This window comes from Lates calcarifer, linkage group LG4, assembly GCF_001640805.2.
Source record: "Lates calcarifer isolate ASB-BC8 linkage group LG4, TLL_Latcal_v3, whole genome shotgun sequence".
NCBI classification, from domain to species: domain Eukaryota; kingdom Metazoa; phylum Chordata; class Actinopteri; family Centropomidae; genus Lates; species Lates calcarifer.
In genome coordinates, this window is record NC_066836.1 from 15,761,315 (window position 1) to 15,782,927 (window position 21,613).

The following is a 21,613-nucleotide window of genomic DNA, read 5'->3' on the forward strand; positions in this document are numbered from 1 at the left end:
CTGTACCGCTGTGTCATTTCTGTTATGTTGGGTTGTTTTGTTATTATTGTATTGTCCTTGAGGAAGTACTCAGATTTTTCAAAAGTAGTAGAAAGAAGAAGTAGAAATACTGTACAGCTACAATAATCCTTAAACAAAAGTCCTTCAGTCAATATTTTACTTCGGTGAAATTACAGAAGTATTACCAGGAAAATGTAGGTAAATATTTCAGAGCTTTAAATTTTATAGATTATATTGTGGAATATTACTATTAATGCCTCCATTGATCCCCTGTTTGGAATTTGTGGTAATTGGTTTCAACATCAGTAATTCAAGAGTATAGTCTACACCAGAAGTGTAAAATTCAAAATTACAAGAAGTTGTTCCATGTTTTGTTTTGTCTTTCATTCAACTAAATAGTGTGGCTAATCCATGGTGCTTGTGTGCTCCTGTTATAGAATGATCCCATTTTGGTCTGACTCTTGATATAGTTGACACTTGGCAATGATCAACTTTAATAGTAACACATTCAGGAAGGAGGAGAGAAAACCCAGCACAGCTGTGCTGTTTCCATCCAAAGTAAACTGCATGAATACAGAGGATTATACACGATTTCTGTTCATGAATCAGATAATGAAAATGAGACAAATAAAGCTTTAACAATTTTGGAGAGTCCCAAAATATTTTTCACACTGTAGTCCAACCCATCTCTAAGCCTGGGATAGTTTTGTCTTTGAATGGACATACTTAAACAACCATATCTGAAGTTAAATAGCACTGTAGAGCCATGAAAAAACAACATTTAGTCAGACTTGTACAGGTTGCTCTAAGAATACCAATAAACTGGTGTACACATAGCTTACCTGAATTTAGTATTAATTTATATGATAGGAAGAGAGTATTTTCTGCACAAATAAAATAACATTTTTGGTCCTCAGATCAGGAAGACGGTTCTAAAATGACATGATACTGAAATTATGAGGGTATCATATGGTAAGGAAGAGAAGAAGGGAGCCAAATCTCTAATCAGAGAGCCATGATGAACGTTGAAGGAATGCAGACAAAAGGAGACAATTTCATGAAGTACAGACACCTGTTAATGTTAAACTGAAAGGTCCCACAATGTCTCAAGTATGCAGGTATGTTATATTTAATTGGAAAGAATTGTATGTAGATGATTAGTAAATGTTTTTTTTTCTTTCAACACCCAAAAAACAGCCTTGATATCGGATGATTCTGTGTGCATTCTGTGGATTAGAATAAATCTACCACGTAGAGCGTAGAGCACAGATGTTGACAACACACATGTTGAAATTCACTGTTTTTCTTATTGTATACTGCGTGTGTATAATTCCCATAGTTTAAGTTATGTTGACATGGCTGTTACCACACTTTAACTTCTGTCAAAATACTCCCTAATTCAAGTGCTTACAAAACACATTGCAACAGTGGAACAGGCCAACTTCAACTTAACCAGTTCATGTTGGGTTTTTTTTTGTTGTTTTTTTTACACTTTGTGATGACTGACAAGTAATACTCTTTGTCAGTGACACAATTCACCCAAATGTTGGGGCTTCACACTAGCAATGTGTTGGTACACATCAAACATCTGTCCATCCATTATCTATACCACTCATCCTTGAGGGTCGCCGGGGCTTGAACTAATCCCAGATAACATTAGGAGGTGAGAGGTGGGGTCCACCCTGAACAGATCACACATCAAACATGAAAAATATAAAAAGGTTCTGGGCTTCATATAAAATCCAGAATCTACTATTTCTCCAGAATCTTAATTTAGGCTATTGAGTGAACTCTCAGCTACATTCTTTCAGCTCATCAAATTTATTATTTATTTTGTTGAGTGTCTATGTGCATTTCTCATAGATGTAAATGATCCCACTTTGGTATATGTCAGCTGGTCTGGCTTCAGGTGAGACTGATATTTGACAGTCATTAGCTTTGATGGTGACGCCATCATCGAACAAATACGACCAAAAGTGGCCGGTGGCTATGTGCCAGCCACAGTGACAAATGACAGAGGACAGTCTGTATCTTTGTGACCTGTTTTCATCCACGGGAATTTCAATCAGTTCAGATGGAATCACGGGCTCCCTGAGTATTGAGTCATTAGCAGCTGCTCGAGACAAATAAAGGGCTAAAACATCAGGGCAAATCCAAGCTTGCTCCGTCTGCACTGTGGAACCGCACGCCTCGCATTGTCCTGGGCCTCGGATTTGATGGATATCATGCATTAAAAGAGAAAAAATGGTGTTTGCATGTTTGCCTAGTAGTGGTAAGAAATACATACTACCCAGGGTTGAAGTGCTCGACGTTGCAAATTTACACTGCTCACACCTGCTTACTTCATTCACCTGAATAGCAGTTTGTACTCCACACTGGTTGAGCCAGCACAAGAGAAGGTCCATTAAATCATACAAATCATTGTTCTGGAACAAACGCAGTGAAGGTACTTTCTTACTCAATTCTGACAAAACTCCAAAGATTTCTCCTGAAGTGAAAGTCTTCCCTGGGTTGTTGAGGGCTGTTAGAAACAGTTCTGCAAATGCTGGTGTTGGTGACAGAGCTGTCAAAGACTCAGGGGGAAGGTGTGCTAATTTCTCCTGCACAACCTTGAGGTGTAGTGCAGCCTGTAAAGAGGCATTCATCCAGCAGTTATTGAATAGATTTGTAAACTTGCACACCGATTGGCACCGATCGCTTGACAAGTATGTTCTTGGTGTATGCTCTGCCACATTGCCATTGATTTCCTCTATTGCTGCTGCAGTGTTAATAACAGTTACAGACCCTGGATCTGCAGTGGTCCTTGGACTGGCATCTGTAGGCACTGAAGTGGTTTTTTCATCTCTGTCACCCTCTCTCTCTTCAGGTGCAAGGTAATGCTCGACGAGTTGCCTAACAGTTTTAGTGACTAAAGTGCCCACAAGGAAACCCACAGTTAAGAAGGGCATGTTGCTTTCTTTTTTTTTTTGTTCAGAATTTGGGAAAAAATCTGCTGCTCTGTCCATGTGTTTGTACAGATTAACAGCTGCAGTTACGGAAGAGTGAGTGAAAAACTTTGGTCAGGTGTTAGTGATACTGGCCGGATTCTACTGCGATGTGTCAAAGGAGCGGGTGTCACAGTGACAGCATTCTGACATTCTGAAGGGTCACGGAACTTTCTACATTCCAAGGGTCACCTTTTGCGTTGTTAATCTCATGGGTAAAGGATGAGCTAAAGAATAAACCTATGGGGTAATGGGTTGTATTTACAAAGCAACATACTAAGATATCACCAGTGATCATGGTTGTAATGTCAGAGAACACTCTGTCATTTCGGTTAGGGTCTGTCTTCAATAGCAGTCAGGATGTTCTGTGTGGCTTTCAAGCAGCAATGCACTCTCATAATGTATTTTATGGTAAAATTCAAAACCCAGAAAACAAACATCAACATCCACCTTGCCTTGTTGTTGTTGCCAGTAAAAGGCCATTGGTACCAATACTGAATAACATTTGGAGGCCAAAGTACCTGATTTTTAAAATCTGAAATCCAAAAGCAGTCAAAATGATGAAATACAGCCTACAAAAACTTGACGTGAAATATAAAAAAAAAATATAGTATTCATTTATTTAGACTCAAGCTCCTTTTTATATGCGATTGAAAAAATTAAACACGTTGTGGTCTTACATGGTGGTTTAGCAGGGACATTTTCTATTAGGCTACACCTAATTATAATAATACAATTATTATTCTAATTAAGACACTAAAGGACAGCAGTCATGATGCAAGAATTTATAGTTATACTCCTCAAACTATACTTCCTAGAATTGATTTATATCTTTTGAATATTTCACATACGTTTATGTGATTAAAGTTGCAAAAACATTACACTTTAATTCTTAATTCTACAGTTATGAAATATTCAAAGATGATACACAAATTAACACAGTATTCCATGTGCTGCTACTATGATTACACAAAACAAGTTATCACACTGTAAATAGCCTGAGGAAATGTATGGGTAGCTGTCATCTTTGGTCTGGTGGAGGTCTCCAGACTCCAGCTTCAACCCCACCCACCTCTCAAACCAAACATGTATACACCATATGACATTACCATGATAGTTAAACAAAGTTACAAAACACGGGCCATGACAAGTGGTGTAGTGCAGGTAGTGGAGATACTGTAGTAGGTCAGTGCCTTATCAGTGACAACAAATACTGCTGATATCTCACATGGACACCTCACCAAGGTCGGCTAGATAAGCACTCATCCAGTAGTATTAAATAAATAATAGTTAAAACATTTCTAAGCACAAAAATAAACAGTTGTAACATCTGCTGGATGTTGAAACAAAGTCAGAATGGATTGGCAGACAGAGGTAAGTTAAATGAATAAACTCCACTGGTACAATAAGCTTTTCTCACAGGAGACATTTTGACTTGTCACAGTGGGAAAACCACTCGTAATAATAACATCACTGATGGTTCTGTTAGATACAAGTGTGGAGGCAAGCCATGACACTGTGACACTGATCTGTCATGAACAATAAAAAGTGTTTGAAATGTTAATTCTGTTCTTTTACACCCGTGCTTTACCTTTTGTGACATGTCAGACCCATTCACATTAATGATTACATCCTTAATGAATAACACAGCTGCAACTATAATGATTTGTTCAAGCTTGCCTATGTATTCTCCACAGTTGAATTTCAGGGAGGAATGTGCAGCACCATGGAAGCCAGGTTGTGATATGAACCCCATGCTTTGTAAAGTCCTTCCTACATTACTTTCTGTGGGTCTGCTCACAGCTTTAATGCATCCTTGAAGGTATGTGTCTCCCAAACAGAGCAGGAAGACCAGCATAAAACATGTTCCTTTAGTCCAGTCCATGTTCACAGTTTTTACATGGTTATCCAGTCTGCCTCACTGACCTGGAGAGAATCTTGTAAAAGTAAACATGCCCCAGGTATTTCCCTGTGTTTGTGTATGTGGTTGTTATAGCAGCTGCAGCAGTAGGTTGTTAGTAGCAGTAGTAATAGTAGTCGTAGATTAGTGGTACTGAGTTGGCAGAAGATGAAATAATAGTAGTAGTGGCGATAGTAGCAGCAGTAGTAGTAGCCTAGTGGCAGTAGCAGTAAAGCAGTAATAGTGGTAATGCTGGCAGCAACAGCAGTCGTAATACCTGTAGTAACAGTATCGAACAGTGGTAGTGAAGGAATGGGAGATTGAGTTGCCAGGTTACAGCTGTCAGACTGTAATTTCACATCTACTTCCGCGTGTGTGTGTGTGTGTGTGTGTGTGTGTGTGTGTGTGTGTGTGTGAGTGTGAGTGTGACGTAATTATTATATTATAAGATTAATCAGTTTCTATTTTTTCGAAACACTGCTCTGTTCCGTTTTCACTTTCCGACCTGTACACGTCTGAGGGCGTGCACTGCGCCTCGCTCGTTCACTGTACGTGACGTCAAACCAGCATGGCGGTCAAGGTGACTTCGGCATCGCTCTCTTAGCGATTTTCAAATCTCTACTTTACCATATCTGCATGTTCTTCTGCTCGTTTTCAAGATTAGGAATAACCAAAGCTAGGCACAGTGGTCTCGTGCGGACGGGGCGTCTCAGGATGCGGTGTACTCCGAGGCTGTAGCATCACTGAGCTAGCTGCCGCCCGGCGGTGGCTGGCCTTGATGAGACATCCACAACCTCGAAGTTAGCGGGATAATGCTAAACAGCTATCGGACCGTCGTGATAAAAAAAACCCACTAACGCTAGCTGAACTCATATCTTTTTCACATCAGTCGACTCTTTGTTTGTTTGCTCTCGCCCTCTCGCATTTTTTCGATTTAAAGCTTAACGTGTCATTGCAACGGTTTGTGTCCTCTTCATATGAGTAGTTTGTGCTTGCTAGCTGGCTACCCAGTTTAGTTTGAGCTTGTGTAGAGATTTGGCTTATTGACAATTACTTAGGTATCTGCCATACTTGTTAAGCGTGATTGTGTGACAGGAAGTAGTCGTTTTGTATGTTGTTTGCTACTCTCGTCGCATTGGGTTGTGTTTCTCCTTCAGGGCAGTGGACGTTTCAAGGAGACATTAACCCAAAGCAGCTTGCTTGTTTTACCTCATGTTTAGTCCAGTACACCGCATACAACTTGCTTTAATCAGCAGCTTTTTGTTTTTTGGAAAAACAATGCATGCATATTCGACTTTTCAAGCAATGTCTTGATGTTATTTTTGTTGTGTGCTGTTTTAGGTGCAATCTACCAAACGCGGGGACCCGAGTGAGTTGAAAACAATCTTCCAGAAGGTAAGGTCTGCACAGATTTCATCCTGACAAAATCAGCTCAAAATCATCCTCAAATGTTTAGATATGGTGATATGTGTGCCCATCATGAACATATCCATTAGAAGTATTTGTCAGTCAACTGTATGTGTAGAAAAGAGCTCACCCAGGACTGTTTTCACTCTGTAAATGAGCCTGTAAGATTGTGTCATGGGGTTTAAATTACAGCATTAGCTACAGTTAAAGGTCCAGCACAGACTGCTGCTGTTACATTAAAGCAAAATATAACAGTAACTGAAGAGTTGGTCAGTGATCCTATCATCAGTTAGCCTAACTTTATAGTTTTTTCTCTAACAGAAGTTGAAGCCTAAACATAATTGTGGTCAAGGCTTGTTGAGTCAGCAGCAGCTGTTGTGAATGCAGTGGTAATTCTGGGTCGGTTAAGTACACAACATCTGCTTTTCTGAGCCTTTGTCAGCTCTGGACATGTTAAGATAATTTGTGGCACCGCACAGGCAGAGGATGGAGTTATTCAGAGCCTGGATAGCTCAGTCGGTAGAGCATCAGACTTTTAATCTGAGGGTCCAGGGTTCAAGTCCCTGTTCAGGCGATTGTATCAGGTTTTGTTTCACAGTCTCCAGCACAGCACAAGCAAAGACCTGCTTGTTCTCGTGCTTTAAAGGGTCATCGAGCACTGTGCCACACCATGCTCGTCTCTTGTGTAGACAACACTCAGAGTCCGAGTGAAGGTTATTGCGTGACCATGAGATGTCATGAGTACCCGCTGTTAAGAGTGGACTCGGTTAACCTTCACCTTTTCTCCACTGTCTTTTGTGTGGCGAGTGTGTGACCCACCAGTGGTAGGCGTGCGGGTCAGCAGGTGTCGGTACGCTGATATACAGGGGTCAAATAGCTCACAAGCTCGAGCCAGAAACATTGGTGCAAGTGTGCTTGCTCTTGTGTGTAATTCTGACGCGTCATGCCAAAAATGTATGATCAATGACCTTGGTTGTTCAGGCGACTCATCAGCACAGTTAGTGATGGTTTTGTGAACCACCAAAGTAAAACATGCACTTAAATGCTTGTGAGACTAGTAACAAAGAGCCTATAGTGTACAGTGCAGTACTGCTGAGCTCACTCAAAGCCATGAACCTGTCATGCTTCACACTCACTGACCAAACAGGTCATTAGCAGTGAGGGCTCAAAAAGCTGTTAATAACAGCTGATGTAGAACCATGCTATTGATGGATTAATGTTACCATCCGTGGAAGGTGCTAATGTTATTTTCTGCTTCTCCCCTCAGTATGCCAGTGTAGTGGACAAAGATGGAGAGAGGTTCATGACCCCAGGAGACTTTGTCCAGAGATATCTAGGACTACACACACAGATCCACCACAACCCCAAAACTGTACAGCTCATTGCTGCTGTGGCTGACACCACCAAGGACGGGTATGTACACATACAGACACACACAGTTGCACACATAGCTTATCGTCACTAATTTACAGTTTATTGCGCCATGTCTGATTAGTATTTGCCATTACAGCCACTTACAGATAAGATAAAATTCCCAATGACTTCCATATCCCAGACTATTAGTTCATGCAGTCATATGTACACAAAAACCTGAGTGACAAATTGACCTATTTATCCAGAAATGAAACACTGTTGGTTTATCTGTCAGCTTTTATATAAAAGCTAAAAGAATGGTGAAAACTGTCCCCAGGAACAGAGGAAATAAATGTTTTTTCTTGTGTGATTCCAGTGAACAAGTCCTTAAAGCACTACTGAATGACCTGACCTTGGCTTCAGTTCAGAGTCTTTTATGTGTTTATGTTTAACAATATATCTTTTTTTTCTGTTTCCCCTTCTTACACCACCGACAATGGCAGGCTGATCTCGTTCCAGGAGTTCCTTGCATTTGAATCAGTGTTGTGTGCACCCGACGCTCTCTTCATAGTAGCCTACCAGCTGTTTGACAAGAATGGAACTGGAGCTGTTTCCTTTGGTACGGGCTGCTGTGTTTTCTCTATTTTCACATGAGCTTTGATTTTGGTTCATATGATGTCAGTGAATACAAAAAATGACATTATAAATATAGCACTGCATGCTGTAAAAATATTTTTAAGTATCAGTTCATGAAGGGAATTGACTCGTTTCAGGGCAGAGCCCTTATGTATTTACATGTGTACATGTTTTCCTGCAGTGCAATGTAAAGAAAGAATTTCCTATTGTGACATTAACCAGATTACTCCTTGGCCTAAGTCATTACTAATGGGCGGACTTACATAATCTCTCTCATGCACTGTGTCTACTTACTTTCTTATGTCACACACACACAAGCTTCATGTTATGTCATTAGAACGTAACTATTGTTTTTGAAATTCAACTTGTAAATGGATCATTAATTCCTTTTCTGAACGTGTATTTGTGCTGCAGAAAATGTACGGGACATTTTCAGCCAGACCACTGTGCACCACCACATTCCCTTCAACTGGGACTGCGAGTTCATCCGCCTGCACTTTGGGCACGACCGCAAGAAATGCCTCAGCTACCTCGAGTTCACTCAGTTCCTGCAGGTACACCGAGTTTGCACGCACACACCAATCTGACCTAAGTTCTTTTTGCTTTCTCTCTCTTTCACTTTGTCTCTCTTTCTCACTCACAGAGTTTTACTTTGACTATTTTTACACTCAGCCTTGCGGTGTCATATTTTCTTAGGAGCTGCAGTTGGAGCATGCACGCCAGGCATTCGCCCAGAAGGACAAAGGGAAGAATGGCGTCATCTCCGCCATGGACTTCAGTGACATTATGGCCACCATCAGACACCACATGCTCACACCTTTTGTGGAGGAGAACCTTGTCTCAGTGAGTGTTTGTGCGTGCATGGCGAGGATAAGAATTAAGGATGGGAATTTATATAATTTCACACTATGACCACAGAGAGTATTCATCTCTGATTGAAAGGCACACAAGGTTTTTCCTCTTCTTCAAAATATGAAAAACAATACTTGTGTTTTCAGCATTTGCAAGTACAAGTATAATCCATTCTGAAAATGCACACACTCCACACAGCAGAAGTAAATCCTCATCCGCGTCAGACCTGGGGTTATTAGCCTTAAAGGACAATACTGGTCATTTTTAACTTGTACCTGGTGCATTTCTAATTGTAATAATCTTTTAAGCTTTGCTCAGGCTCCACAGTGTTCTCTAATGATAAGTGCTTCCATAAATTCCCACTATAACTGATGGAGGTAAAGTAATCTTTGTGTACAGCTGAAATTAAGACACGAGCTCAGACTATAATGAAAAATATGACAGTATGAGTTAAATTAAAGGGCTAAAGTTACTCCCTAGCCATTTTGATTAAGGAAAGAAATATAATAGGGTACCTTTTTTAAATTTACACACACTCAAAGTACCTGATGTGCGCTGTCTTTCTTCTACTAGGCCGCAGGTGGCAGCACCTCTCACATGGTCAGTTTCTCTTACTTCAATGCCTTCAACTCCCTCCTGAACAACATGGAGCTGCTCCGTAAGATCTACAGCACACTGGCCGGCACGCGAAAGGACACGCTGGTGACCAAAGGTGCAGAGATTGTTTGATGAATGTGATGTTGTCTCATTGCTCTTCAGCTAAGATGTTCACACTGGTGTCAGGAGTGTTCGTGCTGTTGTAAAAGGTAATTCTCTCTTACCCCTCTCTCTCTCTCTCTCTCTCTCTCTTTCTTTCTTTCTCTCTCCTTCTCTCTCTGCAGAGGAGTTTGTTCATGCTGCCAACAAGTTTGGTCAGATCACTCCCATGGAAATTGACATCCTGTACCAGTTATCAGGCCTGCACTCTCCCTCTGGGTAAAACACTCTGCCACTGGGTTTAAGTCTGCACTTTACTGATATTTACTGATCAATCTTATGATCTATATGTATACATGAGTGATGTCAATAATGGGAAATAAACGTGTCCATCAGGCGCCTGAACCTTGCTGACATTGAGAGAATAGCTCCGTTAGAGGAAGGATGTCTGCCCTACCACCTGGTAGAAAGTCAAAAACAGGTAGGATGCGTGTGTTATTCTTTGTGTTCATCTGTTCATTCATCATCTGTTTCGCAAATAAGCATTATCATTGACATACAATCAGATCAGCAGTTAACTGTCTTTTTTTTTTTTTTTTTTTTTTTTTTCCCTCCATCAGACCCATGGGGACTCTTCCAGGCCTGTGTGGCTCCAAATTGCAGAGTCAGCCTACAGGTTCACCCTGGGCTCCATCGCTGGAGGTGAATTGACGGGCAACACACATCACCATTCAGCATATGTAAATTGAAGTATTGTATTGTAGTCTGACTTTGTGTGTGTTTGTGCAGCCACGGGAGCAACGGCAGTGTACCCCATCGACTTGGTCAAGACTCGTATGCAGAACCAGAGGTCAACAGGCTCCTTTGTTGGAGAGCTGATGTACAAGAACAGCTTCGACTGTGCTAAGAAGGTGCTTCGCTACGAGGGGTTCTTTGGCTTCTACAGAGGTGAGTTGCGTTAGGACGGCGGAGCTCTCAAACAACACCTGTGTTATCCCTCGTCTGCATTCAACAGCAATACTGATGTTGCTTTTAGGCTCCTGTTTTTTTTTTTTTATTATGGTCATTCATCTTAGCTGTGCGTGTCATTTTTTTCTCCCCCACAGGTCTGGTCCCTCAGCTTATAGGTGTGGCACCTGAGAAGGCTATCAAACTCACAGTGAGTACCTCCCTGCACATTCACAATCACCCTCCACTCCTTACTCACTTTGCATACACATGTGGTTTCATGCCTGTTTGTGTTTGTCTCCCACAGGTGAATGACTTTGTAAGGGACAAGTTCACCGACAAAGACAACACAATTCCTTTATTTGCTGAGATTATGGCGGGTGGCTGTGTAAGTACCAAACTTTTTTTCATTTGTGAATGCATGGATGAACAATAGATAAGGGTATGTGCCTTCTTGGTTGTTAAGGCTAGGAACTCATGCATGCAACCGGTTCATTTGTTGTATTAACTTGCTTGCAGAGTTCCAAATGACATTACTAACACGGGACTGCAATACCAAATTGCATCCAGAGCGAAATTCCCAATGTCCAATGCAACATGTTTTTTTCTTCTGTTTTTGTTTTCGATAGCGTTGTTCATCCTTACACACATTGGCCCAGCACTCCTTACCGTCCGAGGAAATGGCAAAGTAAATGATTGATCAGGATTTAATTTTTGCTTTTGATACTTGTAAAAGAGCAAGACTTGGCTCCCATACCTCAGCTGCGTACATGTGAGATGCAGGAGCAGTGATTTCTTTTTCTTTTTTTTTTTTTGTGAGTGTGTGAACAAGCTTCTTCTTTACTTTTATTCAGGCTGGAGGCTCTCAGGTGATCTTTACCAACCCCCTGGAGATTGTGAAGATTCGCCTGCAGGTGGCAGGCGAGATCACCACTGGACCTCGAGTCAGCGCACTCAGCGTGGTCCGTGACCTCGGCTTCTTCGGCCTCTACAAGGTAATGTATCTTTGAATGAGCAGCTGTCTCCAGACCTCTGTGTAATTCATTGGCACTCACTGTGTCTGGCATCTGCGCACACACACTCTTTGCCTCAGTCTCCTAAATTTGTCTCTTCTTTGTTTGTCTGTCCAGGGTGCTAAAGCGTGTTTCCTGAGAGATATCCCATTCTCAGCCATCTATTTCCCAGTGTACGCCCACACCAAGTCCCACCTAGCTGACGACCAAGGCAGGGTGGGACCTCTGCAGCTTCTCACAGCTGGAGCGATTGCAGGTAACCCCGGAATATGACCCAGAACAGGAGAAGCTGCTTCAGGCAATGCTCATTCAGAACATATGAAACACTGCATGAAAGAAATGCAAACAATTCAGCTGACAGCATAGCTGCAAACAGAAACAAGAAACACCAAAACAAGCTCCTGCTTTTTACCTCCCCTTAAGTCACGGAGACCCCATTTTGCATAGTTTTGACATTAACAGCATCTCATTTAACTCCCTTTGTAACTCCATTTCCCAGGTATCCCTGCGGCCTCCCTTGTCACGCCAGCTGATGTCATCAAGACCCGTCTGCAAGTCGCAGCGAGGGCAGGACAGACCACTTACACTGGAGTCATCGATTGCTTCAGGAAGATCATGAGAGAGGAGGGCTTCAGGGCTTTGTGGAAGGGAGCTGGAGGTGCGTGTCTTTGTGTATGCTTTTGCACGCACGAAACACAGTGCGTCTTAGATTATTTTTGCATTAAAACCATACTAAACTTTGTATCTCTCCCTTTTCTCCAGCTCGTATGTGCCGGTCCTCTCCTCAGTTTGGTGTTACTCTGGTGACTTATGAGCTTTTGCAGCGGTGGTTCTACATTGACTTCGGAGGACAGTAAGTGCCTCTTGATGCCAATTTTCTTATTGAATTCTGTGGAAATATTATTTATGCGTATTTATCCATAAATGCAATAAAACATTTTTTTTTCTTTGTTTATTAATAAAAAATGTCTTTACCCTGGTCTTCCTCTCCTCTCTGCAGTCGTCCAGCAGGATCTGAGCCCACACCCAAGTCTCGCATCTCAGAGCTTCCTCCCATCAACGCGGACCACGTCGGAGGCTACCGCCTGGCCGCAGCCACCTTCGCCGGGGTGGAGAACAAATTTGGCCTCCACCTTCCCAAATTCAAGTCGTCCGGCGTGGTTTCCATACATCACCCAGAGCCAGTCGCTGCCACGCCAGCTCAGGCCCCGTAAGAGGTCCGGCATCTCCATATCACTTTGCCATCCCTGTTCCTCCTCTACCAGGAGCCAGACACTTAGATACACAACCAAAACACACACGGTTAAACACACACTCCACAACTAGGGGCCATTAACTTAGGAACAAACAACACCCGCCCATTGCTCTCTCCGGGGTAAAGGTGTGCTCCACTGGTCCCCAGCCAGTCGTAGTGGCGGAGCTTTGGCTGCAGCTGTGGATGTGACGGGGCAGACGGTGATGGGACCAGAGCGAGGACTGTGTTGTATCTTGAGTGGCTGCACGCTCCTGGCATCTTCATCCTTTGTGTTCTTCTCTCCAGCATTTGTATAAAATGGAGCCTCGGGCACTCCTCTCTCTCTCTCTCTCTCTCTCTCATGAGTAGCTGATATGATTTTTATTTTTGTTTTCTGTCTGATACTCAGTTTGAGTAGGACTTCTCTTATTGGACAGCAGGTATAGAAACTATTAGGTTGGTCAGCACGGTGCGTTGGGGCTTCACTCTCGATTGGTCCTCACACAGGAGTCTACATATACTGTACATATTGTATAACTGCAGTGCAGAAAATGTTACAAGGTTACAAAGCTCCGTAACATCCAGTCTGCATCATTATACAGTAACTGTAATGTTATGGCAATGTGGGGCCTTTGGTCCTGGTCTTTTGAGAATCACTCTTACTGATGTACAGAACTTTCAATTAAGTGTTTTCTTGATGAAACAAGAATCATGAGCAGAGAATTAGTTATTAATAAATTAAATGTATCTCAATTCAGTCATTGTATTTTATTGAAATAAATCATCCATATGGGTTTAATTTTACCAACAAGTCTTTTGAGTTTTATTCCAATGGGAAAGTGCAACCATTAACTGTATCAGTAACAGGGTAGAATACAGTACAATTAGTCTATGCAGAATACTGACGTTTCTGTCATGTTATATCAAACATGGATGCTACAGTGCATTTTTTTAAGCTCATTTTAAACACTGAAGCTGAATTTTTTTACCAGCCTGATGAGGTTGGACTGCTGCGTCATGAAGGAATGAAAAATTGGATGGAAAAAGAAAGTTAAGTAAAAACTTGTTTCCAACCTCAGCTTTACTTCAACTTAATTTAGAATTTCTCTTAGTTTATGTCGGTCCTCTCGAGTCAGGAAACTGTTTTTTCGACTACTCATTAAGCAGGTACAGAGTATAAAACAATAACCTTTGGTACAGAAAAACATCACTTTTTAACTGTACTAGTGTCAATAAATTCAAGGCAAGTATAGTAATGGATGCCTGGTAAAAAGTTTGTAGTGCTAATTTTAGGAATGTACTACCCAAGCTTTTAGTACAAAGCAGCTTTTTTTTAAACAATACACAAAATATTTAAATAAGTGCCACCATCGGAATAAATATTAAATATTGTAGTGGTTAAAATCTAAGACTGACACACTTCTGCACAGGCCAGAGTGTGTTTGTGTGACTGTGCAAGCACATTATCTGTTTTAGTCATCAAATTCAAGTGCTGCTGAGGATAAAGAGGAATTGATATTGATATGTCAGCTCTTCTTTTTCCCTCTGCTGAAACTCTCTCTGCGAGCCGTGTGCACAAGCGTGTCCAGAAAATATTCAAACATGTAAAAACACTAAAATGGTAATAAAAAGGTGCAAGTACAAAGGTTTGCATATTTTAAAAAAAAGGGCTGAGCTGGTTGAGGCCTCAGGAGAAGAGCAGTTTTCTGGAGCCCTGAGGATGTAATCAAAGCTAGAAGTGTAGAGAGTGGACAGCCACGTCTATCCTGAAAATCACTTCCCTGTATTCCCTCTCTAAGTTAAACTTTCAACGGCTTAACTGTGGTCCCTGTTCTACTACTGCTACATGTGACATTCATTGTTCCTACATACTCTAAAACTCTTAAAGACACATTAAAAACACATCTAAAATTGTCTACAACTGTCTTTTCTATCCATTCTAGCTCTGCACGTCTCCTCAGGCCAGTTCATGTTGTAGTAGGTGGAAAAAGCTGGAAGCCAGAGAGAAGAGAGAACAGCTCCTCCAGCAGTGTCATGTAGTGTGCTGTGGGTGTGTTGAGTGCTAGAGAGAAATGTATGAGCGGGTGTCAGCGCGGAGAGGAAGGTTTGTGACATCAGACGTTGGCCAGTTCGTCAGCCTCGTCGCGGTTCTCATTGATCTCAGCCAGCGTCCTCACGAAGCGCGTCCACTCGTCAGCCTTGGGCACGCAGATTTGCTGCAGAGCGACAAAGGGCAACGCATCAAAAAGCATGTCAAGCAAGGAGCTGGAAAAAGGTAATTTAGGAGTAATGGCTGAATCATTAAAAAAAAAAAAAAAAAGTTGACAGCAAGAAGGAATGACGTCTCACCTCCCCTACGTCGTAGACCTGCACCTGTCCCTCTGAGTCCCCGGTGGCAATCTCTTTTCCAGTGTGAGCCCATCTCACACGGTTCAGTGCTGGAGACCCGTCCACACACACACTGGCGGTGGGAACCTAGAAAACACACATCTGCTTACAAGGGTGCAGATTCACTAGCGGTCCTGAGTGATCCCATTCTGAGACAGAAATGTGTTTCTGAAAAGCTCACAGTGCTCACAATACTGGGAATCTTAGCTCAAAATTCTAGGACTGATCTTTACTTAAAGGACATTTGGGAAGTAGCCTTATTCCCTTACTTGGCAAGGAAAGATGGATACTACTCTAATATGGTTCCAGTATATAAACTTTTAAAAATCTAACATGTTAATTGGTGAGTACTGGTGCTAATCTAAGCTAATTGACTGCTGGTGGTAGCTTTGAATTAACTGCACAGACATGAGAGTGGTATCAATCTTCAACACTCAGGACAGTGAATGGATTTCCCGAAAACGTCAAATTATTCCTTTAAAATGTGAAACTGGGCTTCAGTGTATTGTTTGTGTATGTGTGTGCGTACTTCAGTATCATTGTTGAGGTTCCACAGGTCCAGACGTCCAGCTAGGTCCACGCAGGCAAACAGAGCAGGGTGTGTTGGAGACCACATTGCATCATAAACGTAGTCACAGCTGTCCTCGAATGAGTACAACGGACGGGTACTCTGTAAAGAAGAAGAGAGGGAGAAATAGATAAACTTGTGGTGCATGTAACAGTATGAAAGTGTTGTGTGTGAGTGTTTATGTCTCACCTTAGTGCTCCAGAGTTTAACGGTCCAGTCAAAAGAGGACGAGATGAACAGATGAGAGAAGTCAACAGGTCCGCCAGCGCTGTGACAACTCAGCCCGGTCACTGGACCATGGTGGCCTTCAAACACCTCAGTGATACCCGCCTTACTGTAACACACACATAAAATATCACCACTAATTACTTTCTTGCCCCCAAAGGCTTTTCCAGTATTATTCAAGAGATCACAGTGTTGCTTTCACATCCTGGCTCGAAGCCATTAAGGAGACGTTTGTTGCTCATGAGGACGGAGGTCCAACAGAACTCACCTCCCGTGGCGACAGGCGGTGTAGACGGAGCCGTCTTCGCTCCCCACCACAAAGTTGTTCACGTCGCCCAGAGGGAAGGCCATGGAGGTGACAGCCACTGCCTTGCTCTGTTTGAAGACCAGCTCCAGACTGTCCTGCAGGGAAAATTCACACAGCTTCAGCCTCCCTGACAAACCAGCTGACATCCACAACTGTATGTCTGTACATCATCCGTACGAGTTCGCTGTACCTGTGGCTGTGAGAGCATGTCGAGGCTCCAGGAGCACATTTTGCCGTCGGTGGAAATGCTGATCAGGTTGTTTGCGTTCTGGGTTCCCACCACGTTCACACAGTAGACTGGGTGCTGGAAACAACAGGCAGAACAGGCAGATGAGTTAGTTAGAGAACATACACATACCGAGACAAAAACAGACAAAACACTGTCAGAGAAATGTCCACAGAGTTGTTTCAATGATATTAGAACAGCTCAAATTCAGCAGTTTGTGGGCGTGTGTAGTCATAAAGGTGTGTTAACTCCCGTGCATTACTGTATGTGCAGCTGCAGACAGGGGTGTTCTCTGAACAGGGGTGCGCTTGTTGCTCCTGTTGTCCCATAAGACAATCTGTCCGGAGTACGTCCCACCCACCACCAGGTTGGGATGAAACTTTGCGAACCCAGCGGACATCACCTCTGACTGGAGAAAGAAAATTATACAATTTGAATATATCTACTTGTGTCTTAATGTTAGGTTTTATAAACCATGAAACAATTTATTTGGTGATGTAAACTCTCTTGTCTTAAGTGAGCGGCTTGCAGGGCAATTGCATGTGAATTCTTCCCTTACCTGGCAGTGGAAGATGTACTCGGGTGTGGCCTTCTTGTACTTCATGTTCCAGACCAGTGCCACTCCATCAGGCTCATGGGGAGCATCCTCATTATTGTTATATGAGGCCACAAGCAGCTCTGGGTACTAAGAGGAACATATCAGCCATTATTAGATAGAGAGAAGAAGCAGTGAAGAAAAGCAAGAGTCACAAATGAACCAACATAAACTGATTTAAGAGAAACAGGATTTCTGATATTCTGGACACATACTAATAAGATGAATTTCTCTGTGGGGGTCAATGACAAACACATCCTACCTGAGGGGACCAGTCCAGACAGGTGACCACTCTGTTTTTAGTCCAGCGCTCATCTGCAAACTGTCTGTTCAGAACCAACTTTGCGCCTGCCTGTAAGTCACTGGAAAAGACGGAAAAAAATCATTATCGACCCCCTTATTCATCTGTCCATCTGCATTTACGCAAATTACGTTTTTTCATGTGCCTCACCCCTCCTTGTCCTCTAGATCTCTGCCGCTGTAATCGAAGCAGACGTCCACCTGCTCAGCCAGAGCTCTCTCAACAATTCTGCTGCCTCGCTCGAAAAATGACAAGAACTCCTCGGAGTGCAAGACCTGCAGCTTCTCTTCTTCGGTTAGCTCCTTGGGAGTGTCTGTGCAAAGAATATTCAGAAATTAGCTGCTTAAAATCAGCACTTAAAGCAAGAATCGGGTAAGGTAAGAGAAAAAAATCAGCATTAATCGGCATCATTGAAAAGCATTTCCTTCCATGGTTATTGTTATTTACGTGTTAAAAGTTTCTGTCCTTACCCTCCTCCTGCTGTTCACCCTGTTCATCCTTATCCTCCTGGCTGTCGTCCATTGGTGGGGGAGCGGTTATCTCCTCATCCTCCTCCTCATCTGAAACACACACACATTTTATTTAGTTTTGATTCAGGCAGGTTAAAAGGTTGGAGATAAGGTTAAAGTCTGTTTGTGTCTCTGTTTGTTTACCTGCTTTCTGGTCTGTGTGTGTCATCGCCTCGGTGGGTGTCTGCGTTTCTTTGGAGTAAGACACCATTTCCCTTGGGACAAAGTCCACCTGGGTCACTTTGGACATACCCAGCCTCACAGCGCCACGTCTACACACACACATACAGGCACACACACACACACACCATTGTGGGAATAAGCACACACATACACACACGTTTGTAAACACAAAAGTGGAACTGACTGCAACGTTTACATGAAGAAACACAAATAATGATGTACGGAGATATTATTAACACATTTGGACGAATCTAAGATGAAACCACAAAAAAACTGATTAAAGTTGGAAGACAAGCTAAAGGAGAGAGGAGGAGCAGTACCCCATCAGCTCAGAGTCGGAGTGGAGTTGCAGAGTAGAGGGGTCAGGATCCCAATGCAATGTCCTTATACAGCCAAACCACCAGATGGTATTAGTAAGAGAAAGACGGGACAGAGAGAAAGAAAGAAGAAAAACAAGAGGATGAAACCAAAACGCAGAGGATGAGCAAAAGGTGAGCCATTTAAGAGATGTTAAAGATGGGAAAGACAGCAAAAAAGAGAGGAAGGAGGACAGGGAGAGAGGAAGAAGAACGGAGTGCGTGTTAATTTAGCGTGCCGGTGAAAAGGCAAAGAGGAAGACAGGTCAGAATTCATCAAGTATAATTAATACACACACACTTAGCATGCAACTCTAAATCACATAAAAATGACCTAAAACAACCCGTCCCCATCTCTTTCTCCGTCACACACACACACACAAACCTTGGTCCAGCGTTCCCGTCCCCAGAGTCTTGGCTTCCTGCATCGCTGCCCACTGATTTGTTGGAGGGAGACATGGGGGCGGGGACTAGGTAGTGAAACAGACATGTATCTTCTGTTACTACCCTCAGGGGCTGAGCTGTGAGTGCGCGTGTGTGTTTGTAAGTGCGTGAGTCAATGAATGGGTGAGTGAGTGAGTGAGTGAGTGAGGAAGGGAGTGAGGTATGGAGGAAGTGTGTGAATGAGTGAGTGAGTGAGTTTGCATGCAGTAAGGAGGACAAAACACAACACAGGACAGACAGAGGGGAGAGAAGAGAGAATGATAATAAATGGCAGGCAGGTTTTAGGTGTCATGCAGAAAACAGTTATGTTATATGTTCAGATATTGTGTGAGGGGACCCAGGGGTGGGGGTTGGGGAAACATAGTGGATGAAACCAAGCCAGACCACAAAATTAGAGGTGACTTTTATACACACTCCATCAAGCACACAACCAGAAAATGGTGGGAGATAAGTTGGGGGTGAGAGATAAAAATAGAGGCATGCTGGCGGTGTGTGTTTACCGTGGGGTATGTCAGGGGTGATGCCAACACTCTGCAGCAGCGCCTCCGCCTCCCTCCTCTTCCTCTCCAGGTCGGAGTCTTCATGGCCGGCAGACGACCCACTGCCCGCCTCCGCTCCACGCTTTGAATCTCCCTACAGAGAACAGAATACATACAACCTAACTCCAGTATGAGAGCGTATCACAATATACAGCAACCGAAAACCAACGAGCTAAAACAAAGCAGACAGGTTCTTGACTTATGTAATTAAATTTAAATGTGGTGCAATTATTGTTTCTACCACATACATCCTTCTTTTTCTTCTCCTCCTCTTTCCTCTTCTTCTCCTCTCGAATCTGGGCGATCCGTTGTTTCTTCCTCTCCAGTTCAGCCTTCAGCTCGCTCTTGTCAGACATACTGCGGGAAACAGGACGAGACAGTGAAGAGACCTAAACCGAAACTAACCTCGTCTAAAAAGAAAAACTCCTTGCCTCATTTTTCAAGCAAAAATACTACAAATTCTCTACCACTTCTCAAATGTGAGGATGTAAATCATACTGCTTCTCTTTGTCTTATATGTCAGTAAACTTACATCTATGGGTTTTGAACTGTTGGCTGGATAAAAGGAGGAATTTGAAAAAGCTATCTTGAGCTCTGGGAAATTATTATGGGCATTTTCATGTTATGTAGCCCTAGTCTATCTATTGCTGTTTTATCTGAAACATCTGAAAACCTCTTAAAACATGTACTGCAAGTAGATGGAAGTTTTTATATTTAATATTTTGGTCTGCTCTATTCCAGAACAAGACTGGCTTGAGGAAAGTATTTTTGAACAACTGCAAGATGAATCACCAAACAGAAATTCTGCACAGCACCAAGAAAATGTCCTTGTGTTTGGGAGGTTGTGCTGCTTTTTCCAGTTTGCAAATTGCAATTTTAATGTTCGGACTTGGAGCTGTGCAGCACTGTACAGTAGCCCTGAGCCTGTCACACTGGAAACATGTGAACACCAGCCAGCTGTTTATAACAATGTTCTCTTTATCTGATTTCTCCATAGTGTCACGGCTTATCGTGAATGACTGAGATGGTGTATTATTCCTAAAAATATCTAAATATAAGCTACAAGTTAGGCAATAATGATTCCCTCTGTTATATTTTTATCGAAAAAATACATATTCTTATTATCCTGACTCATTTACATTTATGTAAAGTCCGAGTTAGCAGTGTTACAAATAATGGTGTCAGCATGTACACACAACAGCTACAAACTGGTCATATTCATGTGCTAATCCTATTACATTTGTGTCGTGATTGTCCCGAGACAACCGAGATTCTCTCAACCACTACACCCACTGTCATAACAACTGCAGAGAAAAATTTAAACTAGCTATTGTGTCTATTTCACCTTCTGCGCCTACTTCGTCGATAGCTAACGTGGTGTAATCTTCGCATTGTGAATGTTTTCTACTCAATCTGGGATCTGTCAAACATGTTTATAATCTAATTAACGGCTGCACTGACAGCTAAGATAGCTAACTGTGTTAGCATGCTAATCTCCATGGTAGCCGGCGGGCGGGCCTAGCGTTACAATAAGCGACTAACGGTAACATCGCAAAGCAACGTCCGAGCTTTTCTGTTTCACCGTCCTCAAACACGTTTAAAAGCAACAGGGTTATGAAGGTGGCATAAAATACCTGGTGTCAGATGTTAGACTGAAGCAGACAGATAATAAACGGAGCCCGGCTTTGTGTTAAGTCTGAAGAGGAGTGATGATGGTGGAAACTGATGATGCTGGAAGAGACAGTAGTTTGCTCCGCTACAGTCGTCTTCCTCGGCGGTGGACCTCTAAACCCTGGGAGCTGAGTATTACCGCTCTCTACCGGCAGAAATGACATTTTCCTGGAGATTTCATCAGTTTTTGGTGAACTTTGACTGTATATTGTTTGTTGGCAGCTGCGGTGGAAGAGAATTCAAGTCCTGTGTTCAAATCAAATGTGTCTTCTTCTTCT

At 42.6% G+C, this 21,613-nt stretch overlaps 2 protein-coding genes and 1 non-coding gene across 7 annotated transcripts; 2 read left to right on the top strand and 1 right to left on the bottom strand.

Annotated features, from left to right (window-relative positions):
* Positions 1 to 5,356: 5,356 nt before the first annotated feature.
* On the top strand, positions 5,357 to 13,827 carry LOC108883638 (electrogenic aspartate/glutamate antiporter SLC25A12, mitochondrial). Of its 2 annotated transcripts, none has more exons than XM_018677009.2 (18): positions 5,357 to 5,464; positions 6,226 to 6,279; positions 7,559 to 7,704; positions 8,148 to 8,263; positions 8,695 to 8,834; positions 8,977 to 9,123; positions 9,706 to 9,844; positions 10,014 to 10,107; positions 10,225 to 10,309; positions 10,449 to 10,530; positions 10,618 to 10,776; positions 10,935 to 10,987; positions 11,084 to 11,164; positions 11,631 to 11,771; positions 11,907 to 12,045; positions 12,289 to 12,447; positions 12,552 to 12,642; positions 12,790 to 13,827. In XM_018677009.2, exons 1-18 carry the CDS (start codon positions 5,453 to 5,455, stop codon positions 13,001 to 13,003), a joined length of 2,052 nt encoding a protein of 683 aa, XP_018532525.1. In that variant the 5' UTR covers positions 5,357 to 5,452; the 3' UTR covers positions 13,004 to 13,827. The 2 variants fall into 2 exon arrangements, with proteins under 2 accessions (XP_018532525.1, XP_018532526.1); XM_018677010.2 differs by lacking the exon at positions 5,357 to 5,464 and adding an exon at positions 5,492 to 5,844.
* Positions 6,793 to 6,865, top strand: trnak-uuu (transfer RNA lysine (anticodon UUU)). Its single transcript has one exon. It is a non-coding gene; the product is annotated as a tRNA-Lys (tRNA).
* LOC108883639 (dynein, cytoplasmic 1, intermediate chain 2a) lies at positions 13,773 to 21,605 on the bottom strand. 4 transcript variants are annotated; one of them, XM_018677011.2, is made up of 17 exons: positions 21,299 to 21,605; positions 19,913 to 20,021; positions 19,626 to 19,758; positions 19,067 to 19,202; positions 18,646 to 18,708; positions 18,287 to 18,414; positions 18,104 to 18,193; positions 17,784 to 17,946; positions 17,595 to 17,694; positions 17,297 to 17,422; positions 17,000 to 17,146; positions 16,702 to 16,815; positions 16,473 to 16,606; positions 16,169 to 16,313; positions 15,941 to 16,081; positions 15,373 to 15,498; positions 13,773 to 15,239 (listed from the first exon to the last, which is right to left on the bottom strand). In XM_018677011.2, exons 2-17 carry the CDS (start codon positions 20,018 to 20,020, stop codon positions 15,138 to 15,140), a joined length of 1,956 nt encoding a protein of 651 aa, XP_018532527.1. In that variant the 5' UTR covers position 20,021; positions 21,299 to 21,605; the 3' UTR covers positions 13,773 to 15,137. The 4 variants fall into 4 exon arrangements, with proteins under 4 accessions (XP_018532527.1, XP_018532528.1, XP_018532529.1 ...); XM_018677012.2 differs by having other exon boundaries at positions 19,067 to 19,151; positions 21,299 to 21,603; XM_018677013.2 differs by lacking the exon at positions 18,646 to 18,708 and having other exon boundaries at positions 21,299 to 21,603.
* Between the last annotated feature and the right edge of the window lie 8 nt (positions 21,606 to 21,613).

What these genes read in the sequence shown, in the direction of transcription:
- LOC108883638 (XM_018677009.2), top strand. An exon ending in AACTGGAGCTGTTTCCTTTG is followed by an intron (nt 8,264 to 8,694) that starts GTACGGGCTGCT and finishes TTTGTGCTGCAG; the next exon opens with AAAATGTACGGGACATTTTC. An exon ending in TGGAGGAGAACCTTGTCTCA is followed by an intron (nt 9,124 to 9,705) that starts GTGAGTGTTTGT and finishes TTCTTCTACTAG; the next exon opens with GCCGCAGGTGGCAGCACCTC.
- LOC108883639 (XM_018677011.2), bottom strand. Translation starts at nt 20,020, where the DNA reads ATGTCTGACAAGAGCGAGCTGAAGGCTGAACTGGAGAGGAAGAAACAA. An exon ending in TTAAACTCTGGAGCACTAAG is followed by an intron (nt 16,082 to 16,168) that starts GTGAGACATAAA and finishes TCTTCTTTACAG; the next exon opens with AGTACCCGTCCGTTGTACTC. An exon ending in AGGTCTACGACGTAGGGGAG is followed by an intron (nt 15,240 to 15,372) that starts GTGAGACGTCAT and finishes GTCGCTCTGCAG; the next exon opens with CAAATCTGCGTGCCCAAGGC.